This window comes from Adiantum capillus-veneris, chromosome 28 (assembly GCF_014529385.1).
Source record: "Adiantum capillus-veneris isolate H3 chromosome 28, ASM1452938v2, whole genome shotgun sequence".
Taxonomy (NCBI): domain Eukaryota; kingdom Viridiplantae; phylum Streptophyta; class Polypodiopsida; order Polypodiales; family Pteridaceae; genus Adiantum; species Adiantum capillus-veneris.
The window spans coordinates 109,231,283-109,254,155 of record NC_140958.1 but is presented as its reverse complement, the minus strand read 5'-3'; the positions used below and the strand labels follow the sequence as shown (position 1 = coordinate 109,254,155).

Genomic DNA, 22,873 nt, shown 5'->3' with positions numbered 1-22,873 from the left:
TTCCCCTGTGACCTCAAATGGAACTACCTCATTATAGGCCCTAGTAGCAATAACACATCCTCCTAAAATCCATTCACCCCTTCGTATCGTCAGCATAAGTGCACCAATGTGATCAAAAGTTCCAAAACACATTCAAAAGCCTAATGTCTAGGAGCCCAAATAGACCCCCTATCCCACATGTTACTGAGCACAGATGCAAACACATACACATGCACATGCTCATGTTCACACCTTTGTTTCCATACACACAACAAAGTGGGGATGAGGAGAAAACAAAACAGATCACTAACAGCACATTCGAGACTGCATCCCTTTTGAAAATAATAATTAGCATAGATTGTCTTTAGAAATTTGAGGCTTATGGCTCATTAAAGCTTGAATACCTTCTAAAAGATACAAGCCTTTAGAGCTTGAAAACAATTTTATCGATACTAGCTACCCATTAGAGCTTGTATACTAATTGTCCTTTCCAATTTGATGCTAGCTATATATTTAAATGAAAAAAATTGAAGGACTAACCTATGTGAGAACAAATAACATTTGGCACTTTCAACACTTTTTTTACATTCTGAACATTTGTGCACTTTTTGGAGTTTGTCATTTGTACATGTTCCCTTGATGTCATCCTGGAGTGCTTTGGACTTCCCCAGACTCAAGATGGCAGATGTTAAGCACCTTAAAACATGCACAACAACATGTGCCTTTACAACAGACCCAATGATGCTTGCGGGCCAAAACGATATTTGATAAACCCTAATCTTTGAAACCTGTATAACTGAGATGTCTACAACTGAGGGCCGTGGTCCACCATACCACCCATGGTGGACCACCCATAAACTTCACCCAAAGAAATTACCGAAAAGTTGATAAAGGTCTATTGAAAGAGCAAGAAGACGGGACAAGCCAACAACACTCTTAGCTGGTAAAGCCTCTTGAGCTCATGGACACACATCTTAATCATACATGCAATCAGTACATAACCATCCAACAGCATTCTCTTGATACTAATCCACACAAATTGGGCCTTGATACTTTGAAAACGTCCTATTCAACCTTTAGACTTGTTGATTTTTTACAACCAGCACTATTTTGTATACAAAATGCTTAGAAGTTTTAGATCTCAGTCAGCAACTTGCATGTTGTACAAAGAATCGTTCAGCTGTTCTTGTTTGCCTATTGCATCTTCAATTCTTCTCACTTGTTTCAGGCTATTTTCTACCATCTGACTCAGCTCATTCACAACAGCTTTCAGCTTATTCATTTGAACATCAGGTACCACCATCCGCCCTGGCGTTGAACCCATTGAACGGTCATTTGATGCTTGTGACAGACGTACATGACGTTCAAAGCGGTCCTTTAAGACATCCACAGCAGAATGAAGAATATCCAAATCATGCAGTCTCATAACATCTGCATCAAAAAGAGCCAGAAAGATTAACAGGTGTGCATTAAGGTGCATTTGCCCAGAAACACTACTGCATTGTAAAGACGCATGAAAACAAAAGCATTGCACATTTACACCCTGCATCATTAAAACATTAAACCACTTAGAAATACGCCCTTGGATGTGGCAAAGGGTGTATAAGCTGTGTTAGTTGTGCACCCAGTTTGGGTTTGTTCAAAATTAGAGGACATGTAAGCTCATCAAGGTAGTTAAGTACGTTAGGTACCATACATTTGGTATGGGTACGATATACGTGCTGTTCGTCACCCTCGGATAAGGAAAGTATACGACACAAAGAAACTTCACGAATAAGAGTGTGATTGGAATTCAACACTTCAAAACAAAACACGGCTCGGTAGCTAGAGCGCCCCCAAGTAGACAACGGCACCCTGTAGGCCCCAAAGACTGGCGCCCCTTTCGGTATTTCTTTATTCTTATTAAACTTGAGATAAAAACCTGCAAGTTCCTACGAGCTGTCCCGCTCTTACCGGGCTGAAAATGGCCTACTCTAGCCCGATTTCGGCAACATAACTACAATAGGAGACTTCACAGACAGAATCCCCATGCAAAAGGTGACTTTCCCGGCACATACGCACACTTTCCCAAATATGGCGAGAATCTGCAGCACGCTGAATTTCTCTGTTTTCTGCCCTGAGAATGCACTAGATCACCTGTACAATGATCCCATCACTTCCCCGAAGCTCCTGGGGGTATTAGAGATCAATTAGGGTCAAAACCCTAAACCTGCAAAAATACACAGAAGGCTGTATTTTACTGTTTCAGGCTCCATTTCGCGTGCCGGGCGCATCCGTAGCAAGCCCTCGTACTCCTACACCTATAGGGCTACTTGCCCTTTGAATCGGACGAGATTTCTTGCGTGAAATCTCTCTGAATTCACCAGTACCTACGGGGGATTAGCCAGTACCTGAACAAGAGGCTCTTGCCTCCGCATACGCGCATGAACCCACACAACTATACATACAGATGGAAAGCCCTTGAGTTGGGCATTACGATTCTGTATTCAAAGGGGGAGAGAGGTGAGCGAGAGCGGAATCATCATGCTACATAAGACAAGGGAGAAGGCAAGCTTTCCATTAAAGTTGTGATCACCTGCACCCGCTACTCACACACTCTTGAGTTCACTTAACGAAGCAAAACAGCCTCCTCTCTCATTTTGGGTGCCCCCTCTTCATGCTGGAATGGGAAAATGCATCTAGAGCCGCCATGTGTCCAATTTGCCTCTTTTGAGTTATTTCCTGATACCCACCGACTTATAAAGTGTAGTGAGGGGCCTAAATGACTTTGAGCTGAGCCTAGACACCCTCTCACTGTGCGGATTCCAGTGCCGACTGAGCCGACCATCTCGTGGCGACTTGCCCTTCCCGAAGGCGGCTGAAACTCTTGGCAGTCGGCCATTCACTGGCCACACAATGTCTGGCCATTTGTGACTTCAAAAAGAGGGTCCCAAAAATTAAAGAAAATCAAAGGAACTAAACCAACAACTAAGATTAGTGGTTGCCATAGCCTCGTGACATACCCCTCTCTTGAAATCGCAAACGTCCTCGATTGCATGCCAAATATACATGCCATAGATGATTTAGTGTGATTAGCACCCTTTTATCATCACATGTATCCATAGGAAAGGTAATGAAACATAGATACAAATGACTTAATGAGGCCTTCATACTTTTGTCATTTCATCTACGATAGAAGTGAGCATAATACCTTTAGCATTTATAGAGCAGTGTCCACTTCTATGGCACTGAATCCGTATGTACATTCGATGTGCTGGCTCCATCATTACCCATGCTTTGAGCACGTTGACTTGGGGCATACGTAGGATGTAACCCAAAGGCCTCAAGGTCAAGCTGCAATACATTCGATGACTCTAGGAGTTCACACTCATCCATCCATTTTGCATCCATAGGTAGATAGTTCTTGAACTTCACCAAATACCATCTTACAGCTTTTGCTTTAACTTTTCTTTCCTTATTTGCCAAAATCTGCTCAGGCATCAAGATCTCATCAAGTTTCTCAACTTCTGGCTGATCTTCATCTGGTATATCTTTTGGCACATCACCAACGAAGAATCTTAGAAGACTCACGTGAAATGCATTATGAATCTTCCAAGTATCAGGCAATTTTAGCCTATAAGCAACATCGCTGATCTTCTCAAGTACTTGAAAAGGCCCATAGTAATGCATGCTAAGCTTCAAAAACAACATTTCCTTTCCATTCATCTTCTTTAACCTTGCCTTTTCAAACCGTAAAAGTACCCAATCACCAGGTGAAAACAACAATTCACGACGGTGACGATCAACAGCCCTTTTCTACTTTGCCTGAGCCTTCTCCAAGGCAAGCTTGATTTTCTTATATATTTTATCCAGCCCGTAGGGCGGTAGACTTTAGCTTTCACCCGAATCTTTGCACAGTAATCTTGAAGCCTTTAGGCAACCCACAACAATACTTCTCAATTTGCTTTGTCAATGGCAGAAACCTGTAGGAGGTTACTGAGAGCGACGCTTTACAAAACCTTTGATCGTACTCCTGTAGGCTCTTGCAAGTAGCAGCAGTCAGTTGGTGCCAATCCGTCATCACATCGGCTTCAAATTCCTTTGATAGCCTCGTAGGGGCAAGCATTTTCTTGGAGTATATCCGTGTGGCGGGTGCTTGTTCTTGCATCAACAATGTCATCAACCATGTAAGCGCATTGCCTTTCAAGAAAGTGGCAGCTTTCTTGACCTTGGAGGCCTCTGTAAAATCCCCCCTGCATAAGCTGTATCAAACTACTGGAGGAAAGTAAGAGCCTTTGCCTTATCCTCAAAGCCGTTGAAAGTATCAAACTTTACAGTTGCACCACCTTCTTTGTAGGCTTTTGGCTTTTCCAATGCTCCCAAATTATCATAGGGAATTGTCTGCAACATGGGCGCTATAATAGGGATCATTGGCACCCCTTGGCCATTGACATTTTGCATCATTGGTGCCATATGTGGCTGCTGGTCGGAAAAACCAGCCATGACAAAATTGCCTTGTGGCACCCCAAACTGGCCCTGGTTACACTGAAACCCTTGTTGCATGCCAATCTTTCCATACATGGGGTTTGGCATCATGCCTTGCATACCCCCAAACTCTATTCCTGGCATATATTGCTCGTTTCTAGGCGCATAACCAGCCATGCTCTGAAACACTGATCCACCCCCAAAATACCTAGGATGTACCGTGGGTGGTGGAAAAACCTGTTGCATAGCCTGGAAACTAGTTCCCTGTCCATTTGACGCAACATGCGGACTCTGAAAGGTGGCTAGTTGAACTGGTAAAGCCTGTGGAATAGGCAACCTAACCACCTGTTTGTGGCCAGAAGGAATAACTCCGCAACATGTGAGTGCTCCCCGCCTTGCTGGGACGCACAAGGGACCTGGGCTTGAGCCTCAACAGGCTCTACTGCTGAGACAGTTGTCTTGTCTGCTGTGACACTGGCGGCGCTTGCAGATATTCCATAAACCTACAATTCTGCACTGAGCCTGTCTGTCTTGTGAAGAGGAACCCTCTCTTCACTGGCGTCCTTTGTCCTGTCAGCCATAGTGTTATTCCAAGTTCCTATGCTCTGTCTCTTCGCCGCAAATCAACCAAGGCTCACTCTTCAAGGAAAAAGTGATTCTCTCTTGGAAACGGAACCATGAAACCAGCCTGTAGGACGGTAGACTTTAGCTTTCACCCGAATCTTTACTTGATAAACTTTACTTGACTTTACGACACAAAGTAACTTCACAAATAAGCCTGTGACTAGAATTCAACACTTCAAAACAGAACATGGCTTGGTAGCTAGAGCACCCCCAAGTAGACAGCGACACCCTGTAGGCCCCACAGACTGGCGCCCTTTTCGGTATTTATTTATTCTTATTAAACTTGAGATAAAACCTGCAAGTTCCTACGAGCTGTCCCGCTTTTACCGGGCTGAAAATGGCCTACTCTAGCCCGATTTTGGCAACATAACCGCAATAGGAGGCTTCACAGACAAAATTCCCATGTCAAAGGTGACTTTCCCGGCACATACGAACACTTTCCCAAACCTGGCGAGAATCTGCAGCATGCTGAATTCTCTGTTTTCTGCCCGAAAATACACCAGATCACCTGTATAGTGATCCCAACAATTCCCCGAAGCTACTAGGGTATTAGGGATCAATTAGGGCCAAAACCGTAAACCTGCAAAAATACACAGCAGGCTGTATTTTACTATTTTGGGCTCCGTTTTGCGTGCCGATCGCATCCGTAGCAAGCCCTCAAACTCTCGCACTTGTAGGGCTACTTGCCCTTTGAATCGGACGAGATTTCTTGCGTGAAATCTCTCCAAATTCACCAGTACCTGCAGGGGATTAGCAATTAGCTAATCAAGTACTTGGACAAGAGGCTCTTGCCTCCACATACGCGCATGGACCCACACAACTGTACAAACACATGGGAAGCCCTTGAGCTGGGCATTATGATTCTGTATTCAAAGGGGGAGAGAGGTGCGCAAGAGTGGAATCATCGCGCTACATAAGACAAGGGAGAAGGCAAGCTTTCCATTAAAGCTATGATCACCTGCACCCACTACTCACACACTCTTGAGTTCACTTAATGAAGCAAAACAGCCTCCTCTCTCATTTCGGGTGCCCCCTCTTAATGCTCTAAAATGCATCTGGAACCGCCATGTGTCCAATTTGCCTCTTTTGAGTTATTTCCTAACACCCACCGACTTATAAAGTGTAGCGAGGGGCCGAAATGACTTTGAGCCAAGTATAGACACCCTTTCACTGCTCGGATTCTAGTGCCGACTGACGCGACCATCTCATGGCGAACTGCCCTTCCTGGAACTCTCGACCGTCGGCCGTTCCACAATGGCCACAATGTCCAGCCATTTGTGACTTCAAAAAGAGGGTCCCAAAAATTAAAGAAAAATCAAGGGAAACATAGGCCACTCGGCAAGACTTTGCAAGTTGGTAAAACTTCTTCTGTTGCTTTTGCTTCTTCACTTAGGGTTTAGGCCCCTCGGCCGCGATCTAAAGGTTGGCTCCGTTCTTCACTTACTTGACATGTCAGCAGTTTGTGACATCCCGCCTTCTTAAAAGAAAGCAATCGTCCGCAATTACAGCATATCTGCAAAACAACTCAAGCTAGCTCAAAAAAATTTGAGGATCATTCCGAGGGACATTCCGAGGGCCAATCCAAGGGACAATCAGTTTCCTCATTTCCAAATCGGAGGTCTTGATTTCTTGGGTCGTTGGCTTCCCAGAAGAATCTCATCCAATAAGGAGTCTCATTTCAGATTAGAGCTCTTGATATCCTTGGTCGTGGGTTTCCCAAAAGTATCTCATCCAATAAGGAGTCTCATTCCAAATCGGAACTCTTGATATAATGGGTCGTTGGTTTCCCATAAGTATCTCATCCAATAAGGAATATTCAGTGGTTGGCACATCACAATGCAACACGAATGCTCACATATACACATAGTTTTTTTTGTACCGTGTGGTTGCCCACCCGTACTTTCGTTCTCGTCCGAGTACGGTAACATATGGAAAGTCATTCATACCCGGCAAAAAATTTGGGGAAAAAATCTTTCCCCTACAGTTTTTTGGCCGCGCGAGTTGGGTTGCTGACTCTGTTATGAAGGCATTGTAGCACAGAAGTGAGCTGCGAGCTGCAAATCAGGGGCCAGCCAATCCTCTCGCCCTCTCTTGCTCACCTTTACCTTCTCCCGAGCCCACAACTAGTCTCTAAATTCTAATTTCTGAACTTTCTATGGTTTTGTGTTTGTGTATAAAGTTTTAAACATGTTGGTGTAGTATGTAGGCTTTTAAGCATTCTATGTAATAGGCTATCTGACGTGTGGAATTTTCGAGTGGTCTAATCCATACTTATTCCGTACTTCCGTACCCGTGTGCGTCCGACGTGTGGTTGACGTATGGAAAAACTATGCATGATATGCATGTTACAAGACATAGAAACATAAAGCCGCCGATGAACACTGCCCCCATAAATAACCATCCAGGTCCCGGCCATGAGCTGATGACTCCCTCATCACTCCTTCCGCATAACCTAAAAAGGTCCGAGCCAAGAGATATAGAGGCCTTTTACAACTGCCAATACCTCTAGGCACGGAAATACGTTGCGCCTGTCAACTCTATTGGATTGTGATAAAGTTTTGTGAAGTGTTTTCAAGTGATTCTCTCGTGTGTCGTGCCAGATTCTCGACTTGGGGTACCCAAGCCCGTCACAACCTATGAGACCAATCCATTACAAACTGGTGAATGAAACCAGCCCGTAGGGCGGTAAACTTTGGCTCTCACCCGAAACTTTACTTTAGACTTTAGGACATAGAGAAACTTTGCAAGTAAAAACCTGTAACAGGAATTGATACTTCGAACACACACGGCTTGAAAGCTAGAGCGCTACAAACGCCCCCCCAGACAGGAGCCTACGTAGTTTGGAGGTGCCAAGAGTAGCCACTGCTCATACTTCTTAAAACTTCCCCCGTAAATAACTATCTAGGTCCGGGCCATGAGTAAAAACAACACTTTTCAAACATTCACTACTCCCCCTGCAAATAACCACAAGGGTTCGAGCCATGAGTCTGAGCAAGCATTCTCAAACATCATTTCTCACTACTACACCCGGGAGTAAAATCGCCAATCATTGAAACCGGTATTAAACCAGAGTCAAACAATTCAAATCGGAACCAAGACAGGTTCAAAATAGATACCATCGATTTCAAACAAATTCCAAACAGGATCACCAAAGAAGTTCTCAAACATAAACTTAAAAAGCAATCTTGACATCAGTCGAGCTCGAAAAGACGACTAGCTTTCCATCCCGAAACATGTACCAAGATTACGATTAGATTTCTTTCATAAGGTCGTAGCCGACTACAACATGGTCCATAAGCGCTCAAATAGTCGAAACAAGCCTCAACAGACATTGTTCGTGTGGCGGTGATGGTAACCCCAAGATATACCAATCACACTTGACCTCCAAGGTTATCAGCTCGAGAAGAGACACCTGTTGAGAGATATCGAGAAATTTCAAGTTTTAATCTACTAGGGATTCTGTGGAAAGCCTTTCAGGATACCTTGCTTTGCCAGAAGTTGCAATCCGGAGGAAGATGTCTGAAGGCATGTAACTTCGGGCAAAAATTTTCTTGAAAGTTTGCCAAGTACTTAGAGTGTGCGGCTTGGTAACAATAAACATCCACCACTGCATGGCACTCCCTCTGAGAAAAACAGCGGCTTGAGAAAAAAATCCTTGATCCTTCTTTGCAAGTGATCTTTATGGCTTATGCCTTGTAAGACAGAGCGACGAAGACGGGAGCACGCCCGATGCGCGATGAAGTAAGGGTAGGAGTGGCTAATAAGTCTGGGGTCGGGACACAAAGGTTCTTTAATAGAATCCCTGTAAAACTTAGAAACGCCATCTTCCTTTGTCTGCTCTTTGGTAGGTTCGGTATGCTTTCAGAAAAGCACACGCCTGAAGCTCTCATACCATTGTCACGAGACACGCACCACGTGCCAATGGAAAAGAATGGACTGAATAGACTTTTAGCACTTTTTTTTTTCTGAGAAAAAGATCCTTCTTTTAGTTAATGAAACTGTCCATAGGGCTACAACCACCTCTACTAGAGAGGGCTACAACAATCATAAGGGGAGACTCCCCCAATGAAAAACCAGCATATGTACAATGAGGGCTAAATCAGGAGATGGGAGGAGGGAAAAGCCACACAGGTGGACGGTAGTGCCATCTGAGCACACCCCGGACCATGGTGAAGAAAGGCCCAGGGAGAAGAGTCCAAGGAAGTCTCTCTACACTCCCGCATGCGGTCGAAGCTGCCTTGAAGTCTCTCGAAATGTCCCCTGAGAGTATGGATCAACTTCAGCCATAATATCGAACAGTCTCTGCTGGTGGCACAAGGCGAGCCTCAAAGATGCGGAAGCAGCGGGCCCGCCGGATGAACTAGAGTGTCACAGGCCACAGACGAGCTCCCAACACACCTCTCTCTCACAGCACCACTGTGGAGTAAGCTCTGTAGCTGGCTGGAGTGTAGGTCCACCCCCCTGTATCACTATCATCCTGCTAGTGGAGGATAGCTAAAACTGTAATGTAGGGCCCGTGAGAGTGGACCAAGCAGCTGCCCCCCAAGTGTACTGCCGTGCTATGGAAAGAGTTGGCATGAGCTGAAGGACCCGAAGCCAAACTTGTTGTGCCATAGGGCAGTCCCACAGACAGAGACGCTGACTCTCCAAAGGATGGTCACAAGCTGCACATGCTGTCTGTACCGGATGCAACGATTGCTCTGCATGCAGCAGAAACTCTACAGTGTGAGACCAAAACTCTGCATGTGCACTTGCCACATTGGGCCCATAAATGTTCAGGCCCAAGAGGCAACCCTCAACCTGCATGGTAATCGAGCGAGCCTTGCTAGGCACAATAATATTTCTGCCCACAATGGCCTGCTGCCAAGAGTTCGCAATAGTCATACATACCCCTCCCTGTATACTACCAGGTCCAAATGCAGCTGACCAAAATGTCTCAAAACGCCCAGGCAAAAGCTGGCCACGTCGTCTAATGAGGATCTCACAAAGATGATGCTCTTGCAGCATAAGAATATCCATCTCTCCGCCCACAAGACATCCTTGAAGCTCCTGACGCAATCGACCCCGCAAGCGCTGAAACTGGGGCTCACCTAATCCTTGCACATTCTATGAGACAATCCTCATGGGGAACAAGAGAGAACTGATCCTGCAACAGCAGCTAACCGCGCTATCTTCGAGGCTCGCTTGGATGGGGAGTAATCCGCATCCAAGCGTCCCCGAGATAGGCGTGACTCCAAAGACTGTCTTCCCAAGCCCAAGAAGAGTGTGCCGTACGCAGGGCAACCTCCTCTATCCAAGAGTCCTTAGGTGTCAGTGAAAACTTGGCCAACGCCCACAAGGTCTGTACCAACTCTGTAACCCCGAGGTTTCCCGTGTGGTGAGAGAACTCCCTACAACCACTCCATCACTGAGTCCAAGGTCCACTCAGCCTGATCCCTGCCACATAAGGGAAAGGAGAAGCCAATCACTGAGTCCAGGGCCTCTATCCCACTGGCAGCAAAGAGCAGTACATGAACTCTGAAACAAGCTACCTCAAAGTCTGGTGAAGGGTCGCCAAGAAACCGCGTGAAGTCGTAGGCAAAGAAATCCCACCTGCGACGAATGTTGAAGCACGTCAGTCCAGGAGGAACTGCTGCAAAGGGAGAAGTCTGCACCAAAAAGGGAGTACGCAAGAAGGCCTGTCCCTCCCTTGCCAAGCGACTCGTGGCAAAAGCGCTGCCAAGAGATCTCCTAGCAGCCGAGGAAGGTCCTACCCCATGGGTCGGCTACGGGGAAGAAACGGGAGGAGATGTGGAAGAAGGGGGACAGGTGGGAGGAGTAGGGGGGCGGGGAGCGGCACGAGGAGAGGGGCGAGGTGGCGAGGGGGGAGGAGGCGAAGGAGGAAGGGCGAAGGAAAACTTGGAGGGAGGAGGGGACATGGCTGTCGAAGGTGAGGCTGAAGTGGAGGGTGGAGCTGGGACCTCATCCTGCTGAAGAGAGTTGAAACGGTTCCCTGTGGGAACCCACTGCTGCTGGACTGGAGCCTGACGACCACCTGGTGGGCGAGACTGGCGTGGTGGCCCCTGTCGACGTCGACCACGAACCTGCTGCCAACCCTCCTTTGCCTATACTCCAGGCTCGGAGGGTGAGTCTACCTGAGTATCCTGTGACTCTGTTTGCTGTTGCTGGCCAGCCCTAGGAGGCTGGGGTTGAGCCTGAGGTGAAGGTCGAGGCTTCCTCAGTGGAAAGGCCTTCGCAAGATGGACCATCTGACCACAAATGAAACACTAATTCGGGAGGCCTGAATACTTCACGCTCCGACGGAGCCAACCACCACTCACCTAGGTAGTAGAAGGACCTTCGGGAGGGTGTGGGTGTCCTGAACCAGAACACGTACTATGGGAATGTCAGCTGCCTTGGCAGCTACGGAGGCTGCCGTGCGAGGTGTCTCCAAAACAGTCCCAATCTCTGAGCCTATACTGGATAGTAACGGAAGGTACTCCCTCCTCAGGCACGGGAAGCAGACTGAGATGGGAAGGTCTCCCTCCTCGACAAGCACGTCGATAGCTGGGTCGAAACCATGGCGCCATTGTCGAAATGAGCTCAAACTGCTAGGATGGCCAAGGGGCTCATCGCAATGACCTTGGACGCCATCTCGCGAGTCTCAAACTCTATCTGGTAATGGCCTCGCCCGAGAAGCTGAACGTTAAGTATCTTGCCTACCTCTGCTAATAGGCGGGCCTGGAGAAGATCACGCACCTCTCCTCTGCTAGGGCGGGTGCCGATGATCTTGCAGATGATGGAGGTCGCCTGGAGGCGCTCCACCTCTAGTGCGAGGCTCGCTTGCTATGTCGACGAAAGAGCAAGTCGGATGGTGGGCTCTACAAGGTCGAGTGAGGGGGCTTCTTGAGAGTCCCTCTGGGGTGGAGCATGAGCCTCCATCTGTGTCTAGTGCTATGATGGAACGCGAGACGGAAGAAGACGGCCCTCTGAGGAAATCCCAACAAGCAATGTCAGGAAGTCAATCCCTTCGGAGCAAGTCGAGAGACACCTTCAGGGGGATGGTAGCCAGCGAAAGGAAGTGGGGGTGGAGGAGCATGGGAGCGCGAGGGGAAAGGCTGGGGGAGGGGGCAGCGCGCTGGCTGGCTGTATCCCACTTAGGCAAGGCAACGGGCAGCGCGCAAGTGGGCTGGACAGCGGCAAGCAGGGTAGCGCACAGTGCGAGGGAGGAGGGGACAGGTGTGAGTGATGGCAAGAGGGGGGGGCGTTGTGCGCGGGGGGGGGGAGGGAGCAACCGAACCAGACTTTTAGCACTTCAATAACAACTAAACTGAAAGAGATGCACGACACACGAGACGGGGAGTGGCGGAATTCCACCCCACGAGAGCGTTGGCCCCAAACCTTGGCGCCCCTTTCGGTATTTCTTTATATTACTTGAACTCAATCCAACGCCGGTACTCCAGACTCTGCACCTTCACACGGAAGCGTGCCAGAGACTGAGCCCATGGCACATATTTAAAGGCCCTTGGCCTATGAAAAGCAGTTACATGAAAAGCTTCAAACTCAAAAGCATCTGGTCAGAAAACATCTTCCCCAAAAGCTGCCAGCGCAAAACAGGGAATTCCGTACAATTGCCACGTCAGCATTTGCCAGCACAATTTACGGAAGTCCGTACAACCTGCCACATCATCAACGTAAATCACGGTCGTCCGTACAATTGCCACGTCATCACCCTTTTTGCAAGAGATTGAGCGTGTGTGTGGTCCCGTTTTATTTTAAGGGCTTTAAGTCCCTTGGGCCCCATCGGATGGGTTCCCATAAATCGGTGGAAAGCCTTCTTTAAAATAGTCCACTCGGTAAGACTTTGCAAGTTGGTAAAACTTCTTCTACTGCTTGTGCTTCTTCACTTAGGGTTTAGGCCCCCTGGCCAAGATCTGAAGGTTGGCTCCGTTCTTCAGTGACTTGACATGTCAGCAGTTTGTGACGTCCACGGCTCGGAAGAAAATAAGTACCAAGCAGACAAGACACAAGAATGGAGCATCTGGCTTTAAAGATTTGTTCATTCTCTCTCCTCGTCAAGCCTTTCGGTGCACATGTGGTAGGTGACTCCATGTCACCCTTCACAAGGACCGACCGCAACGATAGCTTTGATCAATCTCTTCCATTGGTCAGTCCTAAGCACATGGAAACACTCAATGATGGTGCATATAATCTCTATCTCCGCTTGCCTTTGTCTCTCTCAAGAAAGACACTGTGTCAGAGACACTACCCACGGATTGAGCAAGGGCAGCTTCCTTTCGATCACTTGTGCTTAGCTTGCTCTTCTTGCATGAGTGACCAGAGGCGGCGAGAGTTGAAACCAGCAGGAGGCTCCTCTTCCTCCTCTTCAGAGTTGTCACAATCAGGTGTAACAGCCTCTTGTGCTTTAGCAGTGCCCTTATGCCACTTCAAGGGGTGACACTTGAAGCGACACTCTTGCCTTGAGGTCTTCCGGATGCTCAAGGTCATGATTTTGGTATTTAAGACGCTATAGTTGCAATGACCATCTCTACTATCATGGATAGTTTCACGTTGAAGTTCACTCCTCTCAGCTTCATCACATGTCACTAAAAGAATGACACATTTTAACTTGTGTTTACGTGTATGAATGTGGGACATGAAGAAAAAAAGGGGAATAGACAGAATCCAACACAAGCCAGACTCTTCACTATTGCAAAAAATTGAACATATTACTTGTGAACTTGATTATAGATAAATCAATTTTTGTTCGGAAGATAGATTCCACAAAAATAGAGCCATGGAGGCTGGAATAAGAAGTTTATGCTTCATCATGATCCTGTACCTAAGTGGACATGGATATCTATCACTCTTATCAATTTTGTATAGGGGTAGAGCCCAACACAAGGATGTACAGGAAGATAACAAGTAACATACTTTAAATAGGACGACAACATGGTTCATAGAAGTCAAAGCTGATATAATTTGATATAAGCAGAACAAGTCAAAGTTTTTTGTTGTCACACTCATGTACTTTTCTGCGAAGTAAACAGTGAAATTTTTTTTAAAGAATTGACCAGAACATACTAAAAAGAGAATACATTAAAAATTAATTCTACCCATGATGCAGATGATGATAACGAGAAGTCAGGCTTAAAACAACCATGCACATCAAAGTAAAGACACCTAACCTACCTAACTGTGACAAGTACTCGCGTTCTGACGCAGTTAGAGGCATCTGATTGTTTGCCAACACAGCTCGGTGCTTCTTCACTTGCTCTTTGAGGCTTTTATTTTTCTGAGTGGCTGCAGCAATTTGGGAAGTCAATAGACTTGATGAATCGATTGCCTCTGCTATCTTGATTTGGACTTCACTTAGTCTTCGGTTTTGATCTTGGACATCTTTATGAAGGCGGCTTGCATGTATCTTGAGCTCAACATTAACCTGAAATTGCACACGTGTCCCTCAGATTCTTACCAGAAAAAGATACTTTGACTTTCCACAACCATTACAAAAGATCTCATACTCTACCCTCAACTAACTAATCAATTTTGATCTTATGCTCTGAACATCTGAATCTCTCCTAAAACCCCTCCTCCCATGTTTGGGAGCAATGAAGACACGGCACATGTACATGTCAGACCGAGCCTAAAAAAACTTGACTTCTTCCCTCCACAGACAACTCTCTCTCTCTCTCTCTCTCTCTCTCTCTCTCTCTCTCTCTCTCTCTCTCTCTCTCTCTCTCTCTACATATGTCATTGCACAGTGTTCTATGAGATACGGGGGCGTTTCCACTACTTATTCAGAGAGGGTTTTGGTCCTCTATCTAGGGTCATGAGTTATGAGGATCAGAGATGTCTTGGACTATATCTACTTGAGTTACACAGGTATAGAGACACTTTACTGGGGAGAGCTAGAGAGAGGCAGTCCCAGAGACACATTACAGATTTCTTTTCACTAGATATGGGACAGCCAGAGGAGCAGCCACCACTGCAGAGCTCGTCCCACACTCATTCGACCACTACTGGCACTCTCATCGACCGAGCATTGGAGCTACAGAGATACAGACGACCGCGACTGAGGAGAGGAGCTACACAGCATCGACGGAGACTACAACAGAAGATTCGAGCCATACTCTCTCGACATCCAGAGTGCAGATGAGGATGGATCCTCACCATTTCTTCCATCTTTGTTTCACACACTGTTACATCCAGTTTACCGGGTACCTATTGTATCAGCTGCTACACCCACGTAGTTTTAGATTGTAGTAGTAGTAGTAGTATTTTGTTCCACTTCTAGTTCTTTTCTAGTTCTTTTGTACCCAGACATGGTATTAGATTCACTATTTTGTAACTGATTGGTCTCATAGGTCATTTTGGCCTTTTGAAGACGTTAATATAACATTTCATTTCTGTGTGTGTGTGTGTGTGTGTGTGTGTGTGTGTGTGTGTGTGTGTGGTCGACATGTATGCAAAATATGGCCTGCTTCGGGCTGCGCAGAAGATTCTTGAGAGATCCATGCTGTGATTGACACATTAAATGGTGGGGTGAGAGAGGCGCACACTTTGAAGATGATCATAGATTGAAGTTTCACATCCATGTGGCATAGATTGCAAATATAAAGTCCCCTCTCTTTAGCTGAATGCACGAGAACTTCAAGCAGCATTCAACAACTTTTAACAGATGCTTTTTTCAGAGATCTGTGCAAGTTAGCCAACTTGGCATAGACCAACATTCTTAGTGCTCGCCCAACAACGAATGTGTGATGACATTTCCACTTGCATCATCCCAACAGGCAGAAATTGAAGAAAATTCAGAAAAAATTCAGATTGCAGATTTTTTGCAGAAATTGCAGGGGTACGCAAAATGTATGCTTGATGCGGGAGAAATGTATGCATAATGTGGAAACATATGTGCTCATAGTGTGGCTCTCGTTTTTTTGGCGGCAATTAAGCATGAGGAAGCAGAATGATAAGATCGACCCCTTAGAGGATGCCATTCAAAAGTGCAAAGAAGAAATGATGGAAACCATTAGCAAGATGAACCGCAACCTCTTGGGCACAATAAAAATACTCGAAGGATGCGTGTTGATCCAAGAAAGTAAGATAAATGCACTGGAAGATTGTGTAACGGCTCAGGATGAAGAGATTGCGTCACTCAAGAAGGATCTCGTTGAAGCACGATCAAGAAACACACTTGAAGAGGGAGAATTGCAACCCTCAGTAATAGAAGAACTCAACACGATCAAGGAGCAAGTACGGGCTATCAAAGAGGGAGAAGAGCAGCACAAAGAAATGACGACTTCTTGGGTGGATGTTTTTGAGGGGGGAAAAAAAAATCCTTCTATTAGTTACTGAAACTGCCCATAGGGCTACAACCACCTCTACAAGAGAGGGCTACAACAATCCTCATGGGGAGACTCTCCCAATGAAAAAAAACAGCATATGTACAATGAGGCTAAATCAAGACATGGGAGGAGAGAAAAGCCACACAGGTGGACGGTAGTGCCATCTCAGCACACCCTGGACCATGGTGAAAAAAGGCCCAGGACGCCAGAGCCGAAGGAAAGCCTCTCTGCGCTCCCGCATTGCGGTCGGAACTGCCCTGGAGTCTCTCAAACTGTCCTCTGAGAGTATGGATCAGCTCTAGCCAAAGATCCCGAGCAGTCTCTCATGGTGGTACTGGGCGAGCCTCGAAGATACGGAAGCAGCGGGCCTGCCAGATGAACCAAAGTGTCAGGCCATTGATGAGCTCCCAACACTCCTCTCTCTCACTGCACCACTCCTGTGGAGTAAGCTCTGTGGCAGGCTGGAGTGTAGGTGGACCCCCCTGCATCACTATCATCTTGCTGGTAGAAGATAGCTCAAATTGAAGTGCCGGGCCCGTGAGAATGGACCAAGCAGCTGCCCCCCAAGTGTACTGCACATCTGTGGAAAGAGATGGCATCAGCCGAAGGACACGAAGCCACACCTGTTGTGCCCAAGGACAGTCCCAAAGATAGTGACGGTAACTCTCCACAAGATGGTCACAAGCTGCTATAGCTCAAACTGAAGTGCCGGGCCCGTGAGAATGGACCAAGCAGCTGCCCCCCAAGTGTACTGCACATCTGTGGAAAGAGATGGCATCAGCCGAAGGACACGAAGCCACACCTGTTGTGCCCAAGGACAGTCCCAAAGATAGTGACGGTAACTCTCCACAAGATGGTCACAAGCTGCGACCGAGAGACCACTATGTACAAGCCAGCTTCCAACTGCTATAGCTCTGTGTGCAACCAGCCACTGGAACAAAGTGACTCGTCTCGGCTGTCTGGAGTCCCACAACCTCTCCCAAAAAGCTGCCAAGAACTCAGCTATGAGACCCTCCTCTTGCCAATGAGGTGTTGCAACAGGACGAGCATCTCTGCGCGCTACCAGTATGTGACGTGCCAGTCGAACAATGTACTGAAAGAAAGGGACACTTGGATGGTCTGTAGAGGAGAAAGGGTCCCTCCAAAGCCACTCTCCAGGATCCCATTGTACTCGTGCCAGTGGATAGCTCTCCAAGCCCACAATCTCCAGTGGCCAGTCTCAAGAGCTGTTGGCTCGAGACCTATGACACAAGTCCTCCCCCAGATGCCCACCACACAGATCCTCTGAAAACAGTACTCTGCCACCTGCGGGGCCTCTATTGCAACTCGGTGTAGGCATCCCTCACCCTGTAGCTCAAAAAACAGGGAGGATACAGTCTCTGAGCAAGCCTGTGATGAGCGCGGAGCGGTGGCAAAGAAGTGCAGGGTGTGCACCTTGGAGAGGGGCGAGTGCAAACACAGAAGAGGGCGCTAGCAGAAGAGAGAGAGAGAGAGAGAGAGAGAGAGAGAGAGAGAGAGAGAGAGAGCGAGAGAGAGAGCTACTCAATAGATAGGGGAATAAGTGAGTGAGTTAAAAATGAGAGCTACTCAATAGATAGGGGAATAAGTGAGTGAGTTAAAAATGAACTCATATTCCCTTTATTAAAATATATAGGACCAATTCTAAAGTTAGTGGCCAAGTTCACAAAGGTTAATAACCTTTAAACCTATAAGGGCATAGACTTTCGGGAAGTGTTCTCTCCTGTTGTGAAGATGACCACTTTGCGTGTATTGTTTGCCGTAGTGGCTGCTGTTGATTTGGAAATGGACCAAATGGATGTACATACCGCTTTCTTGCATGGTGATGTGGAAGAAGAGCTTTACATGAAGCAACCCGGGGGTTTTGTTATTCCTGGCAAGGAACATTTGGTATGTATGCTCAATAGAAGCTTGTATGGGCTGAAACAATCATGTAGACAATGGTACAAGAAGTTTGATTGCTTCATGCTTTGACATGGTTACAAAAGAAGCCATGCAGACCATTGTTTGTATACCAAACGTGATGAGGATGGTAGCCCTATCATTCTTGTGCTCTATGTTGATGATATGTTGATAGCTGCAAAGAAAAGAAGCACTGTTGATGCTCTTAAAGGACAGCTGAAATCTGCATTTTCAATGAAAGACCTTGGGGCAGCTGAACATATACTTGGAGTGCGTGTTACAAGGCAAAGAGACAAGCGCCTATTGTATTTGTCGCAAGAAAAGTACATTGAAAAGGTGCTGAACAGATTTAACACGGCTGAAGTAAACCCTCTTGGTGTGCCATTACAGCCATATATCAAGATCTCCAAGGATGATTGTCCAGGTCAAAGGAAGAAGCCATTGACATGCAAAGTGTGCCTTACGCTTCAGCTTGTGGTTCACTTATGTATGCTATGGTTGCTGTAACCGGCCTGTTCAATCCAAAAAGGGCGGTAGACTTTACTTTAAACCTTGATTTAGCTTTCACCCATTATTAGTCGTCTATTTTAACTGTACTTTCAAGACACAACAAAGGGGAGAGGGATACAGGCTGCTAGATTGCACCTGTATGAGTAGACGGACACCAGATTGGCCCCTAACTTAGGCGCCCCTTTCGGTATTTCTTTATTATTCAACAGAGGGAATAAACGTTGTGGTTCCTACAAGCTGCCCCGCACAAACTCGGCTGAATTTCCACTGTTCCAGCCCGATTTCGGCAGCATAACTGTACTAGAACCCTTCACGGTCAGTATTCCTACGCATTGACTGACTTTCCCGACGCATACGGGCACTTTGCAAAACCTGGCGAGAATCTGCAGCACGCTGAATTCTCTGTTTTCAGCCCTGAAAATGCGCCAGATCGCCTGTACAGCGGTCCCCTTGCGTCCCCGAACCTCCTGGGGGTATTAGGGTCCGTTTAGGGCCAAAACCCTAAACCTGCAAAAATACACAGCAGGCTGTAATTTGCTGTTTCGGGCTCCGTTTCGCGTGCCGGTCGCATCCCTAGCAAGTCCTCGAGCTCCCGCACCTGTAGGGCTACTTGCCCTTTGAATCGGACGAGATTTCTGGCGTGAAACCTCTCCGAATTCACCTGTACCTGCGGGGGGATTAGCCGCTAGCTAATCCAGTACCTGTGCAAGAGGCTCTTGCCTCGGCAATCGCGCATGAACCCACACAATTGTACATTGGTCAAATGAAGAGCCCACTAGAGGGGCATAACATACTGCCAAAGGGGAGAGAGAGGGCAGTGCGTAGCGTGCAGGGCATCACTCCTGGCACCGCACTGTGCATAAGAGGGAAAGCAAGCACTCCATAGCTCTTAACCTGTGACAAAATCAGCAAATGAGCCCTTCTTCCCTTCAAATTCAGCGCCAACTCCTTCTTGCATTGGAAACTGCACCAGAATGTGCCACTTGGCACATTTACAAGCATTTTCCCGTTTCGGGGTTGCCGCCTAAAAATATCCCAACCGGTTGCCCAGTTGACTTCACGGCAGAGTAAGAAAATGTTCCCTTTGTCATTCCGGAGGTAATGACGCCAACACATTTTCAGGTCCCAAAATAGCAGTTCCCTAAATTTTAGGAGATGCTGCCATTATATCTTTCTAGGTCATCCGACCCTCTTTGTACACTACGGCCACATCCAAAACTGAAATGTAGCCTCTGTAGCAAAGGATTCCACTTTGGCTAGTCAATGACCCCACTTGGCTAACCATAGTCCTTGTCCAACCTTAGTGCTCTCTTGCCCTCAGGCCTGGACTCCCTCTGGACAGTTCCACACTAGCTATGCAATGCAGGGCAGTTAGATTTCCCGAGGGGTGTTTCCAAAAAGTGAAAGTAAATAGATAATAAGAAAGAAATCAACAAAAAGGATAGATAGTAGTCACACGCTGGTGACATACCCCCCTCTTGAAATCTCAAACGTCCTCGTTTGCATCTATGTCGTACATGCTTACTGTCAACACTGATGTATTCAACACCTGTCAACACATATACGACACATACATGCTCATTGTCAACCCTGGTGTATTCAACACCTCGTCGACTCATGTATTGCTTGCGTGTGAACCCTGTCCCAATGACATAGTGGTAGCTTCGCACTCTGCCATTGCTTTGAGTCACTAACGTTCCAATGACAAAATGGTAGCTGCACATTTTGCCACTGTCTTATAGTACACGTTGGATCCCGTAACACTTTCGAGCATATCCAAACCGACAGTTTAAGAATGCAGTTACACATGTACTCTTTAATAGAAGCAATCACTGTATCCTTGACAAACTGACAAGAAATACTCACTTCTATAGCACCAACCAAACTTTTGGACATTCCATAAGAGCAATTGCCAAACTGACAATCTGTACAGCTCTAACATTCATGTAACAGGTATTTGATTTGAGCTCACTTTAAATACCATGTACATCATTTGTCTCAGAAGCCATTGTCAGACTGACAATCCATTTAGCTTTGAAACTCAAGGGGTCAAGGTAGGTTGCAAATCGAAGGCTTCCAGGTAAAGTGATAACACAGTTGGTGACTCTGCAAGTTCACCTTCTTCCATCCACTTAGCATCCATTGGTGGATAGTTTCTGAACTTTACCAAGTAACGCCTAGCAACCTTGCCTTTCACTTTTCTTTCTTTGTGTGCCAAAATCTGTTCAGGGACCAAGATCTCGTCAAGTTCCTCGACTTCCGGCTGATCTTCAGCTGGCATATCTTCTGGCACATCACCCACATAGGGTCTGAGAAGACTCACATGAAACGCATTGTGAATCTTCCAACTGTCAGGCAATTTCAGCCTATATGCAACATCACTGATTATGTCGCACACTTGAAAAGGCCCATAGTAACGCATGCTGAGCTTTGGAAAGAGTCTTTCCTTGCCCTTCATCTTCTTTAACCTTGCCTTTTCAAAGCGTAAAAGCACCCAATCACCAAGTGAATATACCACTTCACGACGGTGACGATCAACTGCTTTCTTTTGCTTTGCCTGAGTCCTTTCTAAGGCCACTTTGACCTTCTTGTACATTTCATCCATGTCTTGAACATACTTATCTGCTTCAAATATCTTGTCCTTTGTATGCAGTATGGGAGGAACTTTCTTGCCACCTTCAACTATCTCAAAAGGTGCCTTGCCAGTTGATGAATGCACTGTATTATTGTATGCATACTCCACCAATGACAAATACTGCTCCCACTTTCCTTTATGCTCTGACACATAGCACTTCAGCAGATCTAGGACAGTAGAATTTGCCTCTTCTGACTGCCCATCTGTTTGAGGATGAAATGACGAAGAGAATTCGAGCGTGGTACCCATATTCTCAAACAAGCCTTTCCAGAACAAACTAGTCATGCGTGGATCACGGTCGCTAATAATCGACTGTGGCATGCCATGATACTTGAAAATATTGCTCATAAACAAGCGTGCCATCTGATCTGGCTTTATCTTCTTCCTGACAGGAATAAAATGAGCCTGTTTGCTGAATCTGCAAATAATGGTCCAAATACCATCGTTTCCTGTCTGCGTTTTCGGAAGATCAAAGATAAAATCCATAGCAATACTTTCCCATGGTTTATCTGGAATAGGTAGTGGTTGCAATAACCCTCGTGCCTTTTGCCTGTCAAACTTGACCTTTTGGCATATTAGGCATTCTCGCACAAAGGCATCCACATCCCTTCTCAATGTAGGCCAATAGAAGAATGTCTCTACCGCTTTAACTGTAGCATCGATACCACGATGCCCTGCATACGGTGGGACATGACTCTCTTCCATAATTTTGCGTCGCAATGGCTTTGTGACACACAATCTGCCATGCATCATCATGAACCCGTCTTTAAGAAGATAGTGTTCATGACGTTGTCCATCCATTAGTTGCTCGAAGACCCTTGCAAAATCTTCATCATTTGCATACTGTTCTCTCATATCATCAAGTTCATGATGATAAGGAATCGACACAGCTGAAATTTGTGGCTTCCTTGACAAGGCATCAGCCACAACGTTCTTCTTGCCTTCCACATGCACAATCTGAAAATGGAACATGGACAAGATATTTGCCCATCGCATATGCTTTTCAGATAACTTTGTCTGTGTCAAGAAGTATCGCAAGGTCTGATGGTCCGTTTGGACAACGAAATCTGCACCTAGCAGGTAGTGTTTCCAACTTAAGAGCGCATGAATCACAGCCAGTAACTCTTTCTCATAGACCTGCATGGTCATCTCTGGCCCTTGCAAAATTCTGCTCTCATAGGCTACTACCCTGCCATCTTGCATTAGCACAGCACCAATGCTACTACCGCAGGCATCACACTGGACCACAAATGACTTCCTAAGATCTGGCAACACAATGACTGGATCCGAAGTCATCTTTTCCTTTAAGAGATTAAAAGCTGAAATCTCTTTTTGTGTCCATCTAAAGGTGACTGCCTTCTTTTGAAGAGCATGTAAAGGTGAAGCAATCTCAGCAAAATTTCGGATAAACCTTCTG

The 22,873-nt window shown here is 46.4% G+C and overlaps 1 protein-coding gene across 1 annotated transcript in view; it reads right to left on the bottom strand.

The window, feature by feature from the left end:
• Window positions 1-899: 899 nt before the first annotated feature.
• MOS7 (nuclear pore complex protein-like protein) overlaps window positions 900-22,873 on the bottom strand; it is a 64,029-nt gene continuing 42,055 nt past the window's right edge. Inside the window, exons 9-10 of the mRNA XM_086504851.1 lie at window positions 14,239-14,488; window positions 900-1,410 (exon numbers count right to left, since the gene is read on the bottom strand). Coding sequence (XP_086360977.1) covers window positions 1,121-1,410; window positions 14,239-14,488 — 540 coding nt within the window. The 3' untranslated portion in view covers window positions 900-1,120. The remainder of the gene's footprint in view (window positions 1,411-14,238; window positions 14,489-22,873) is intronic.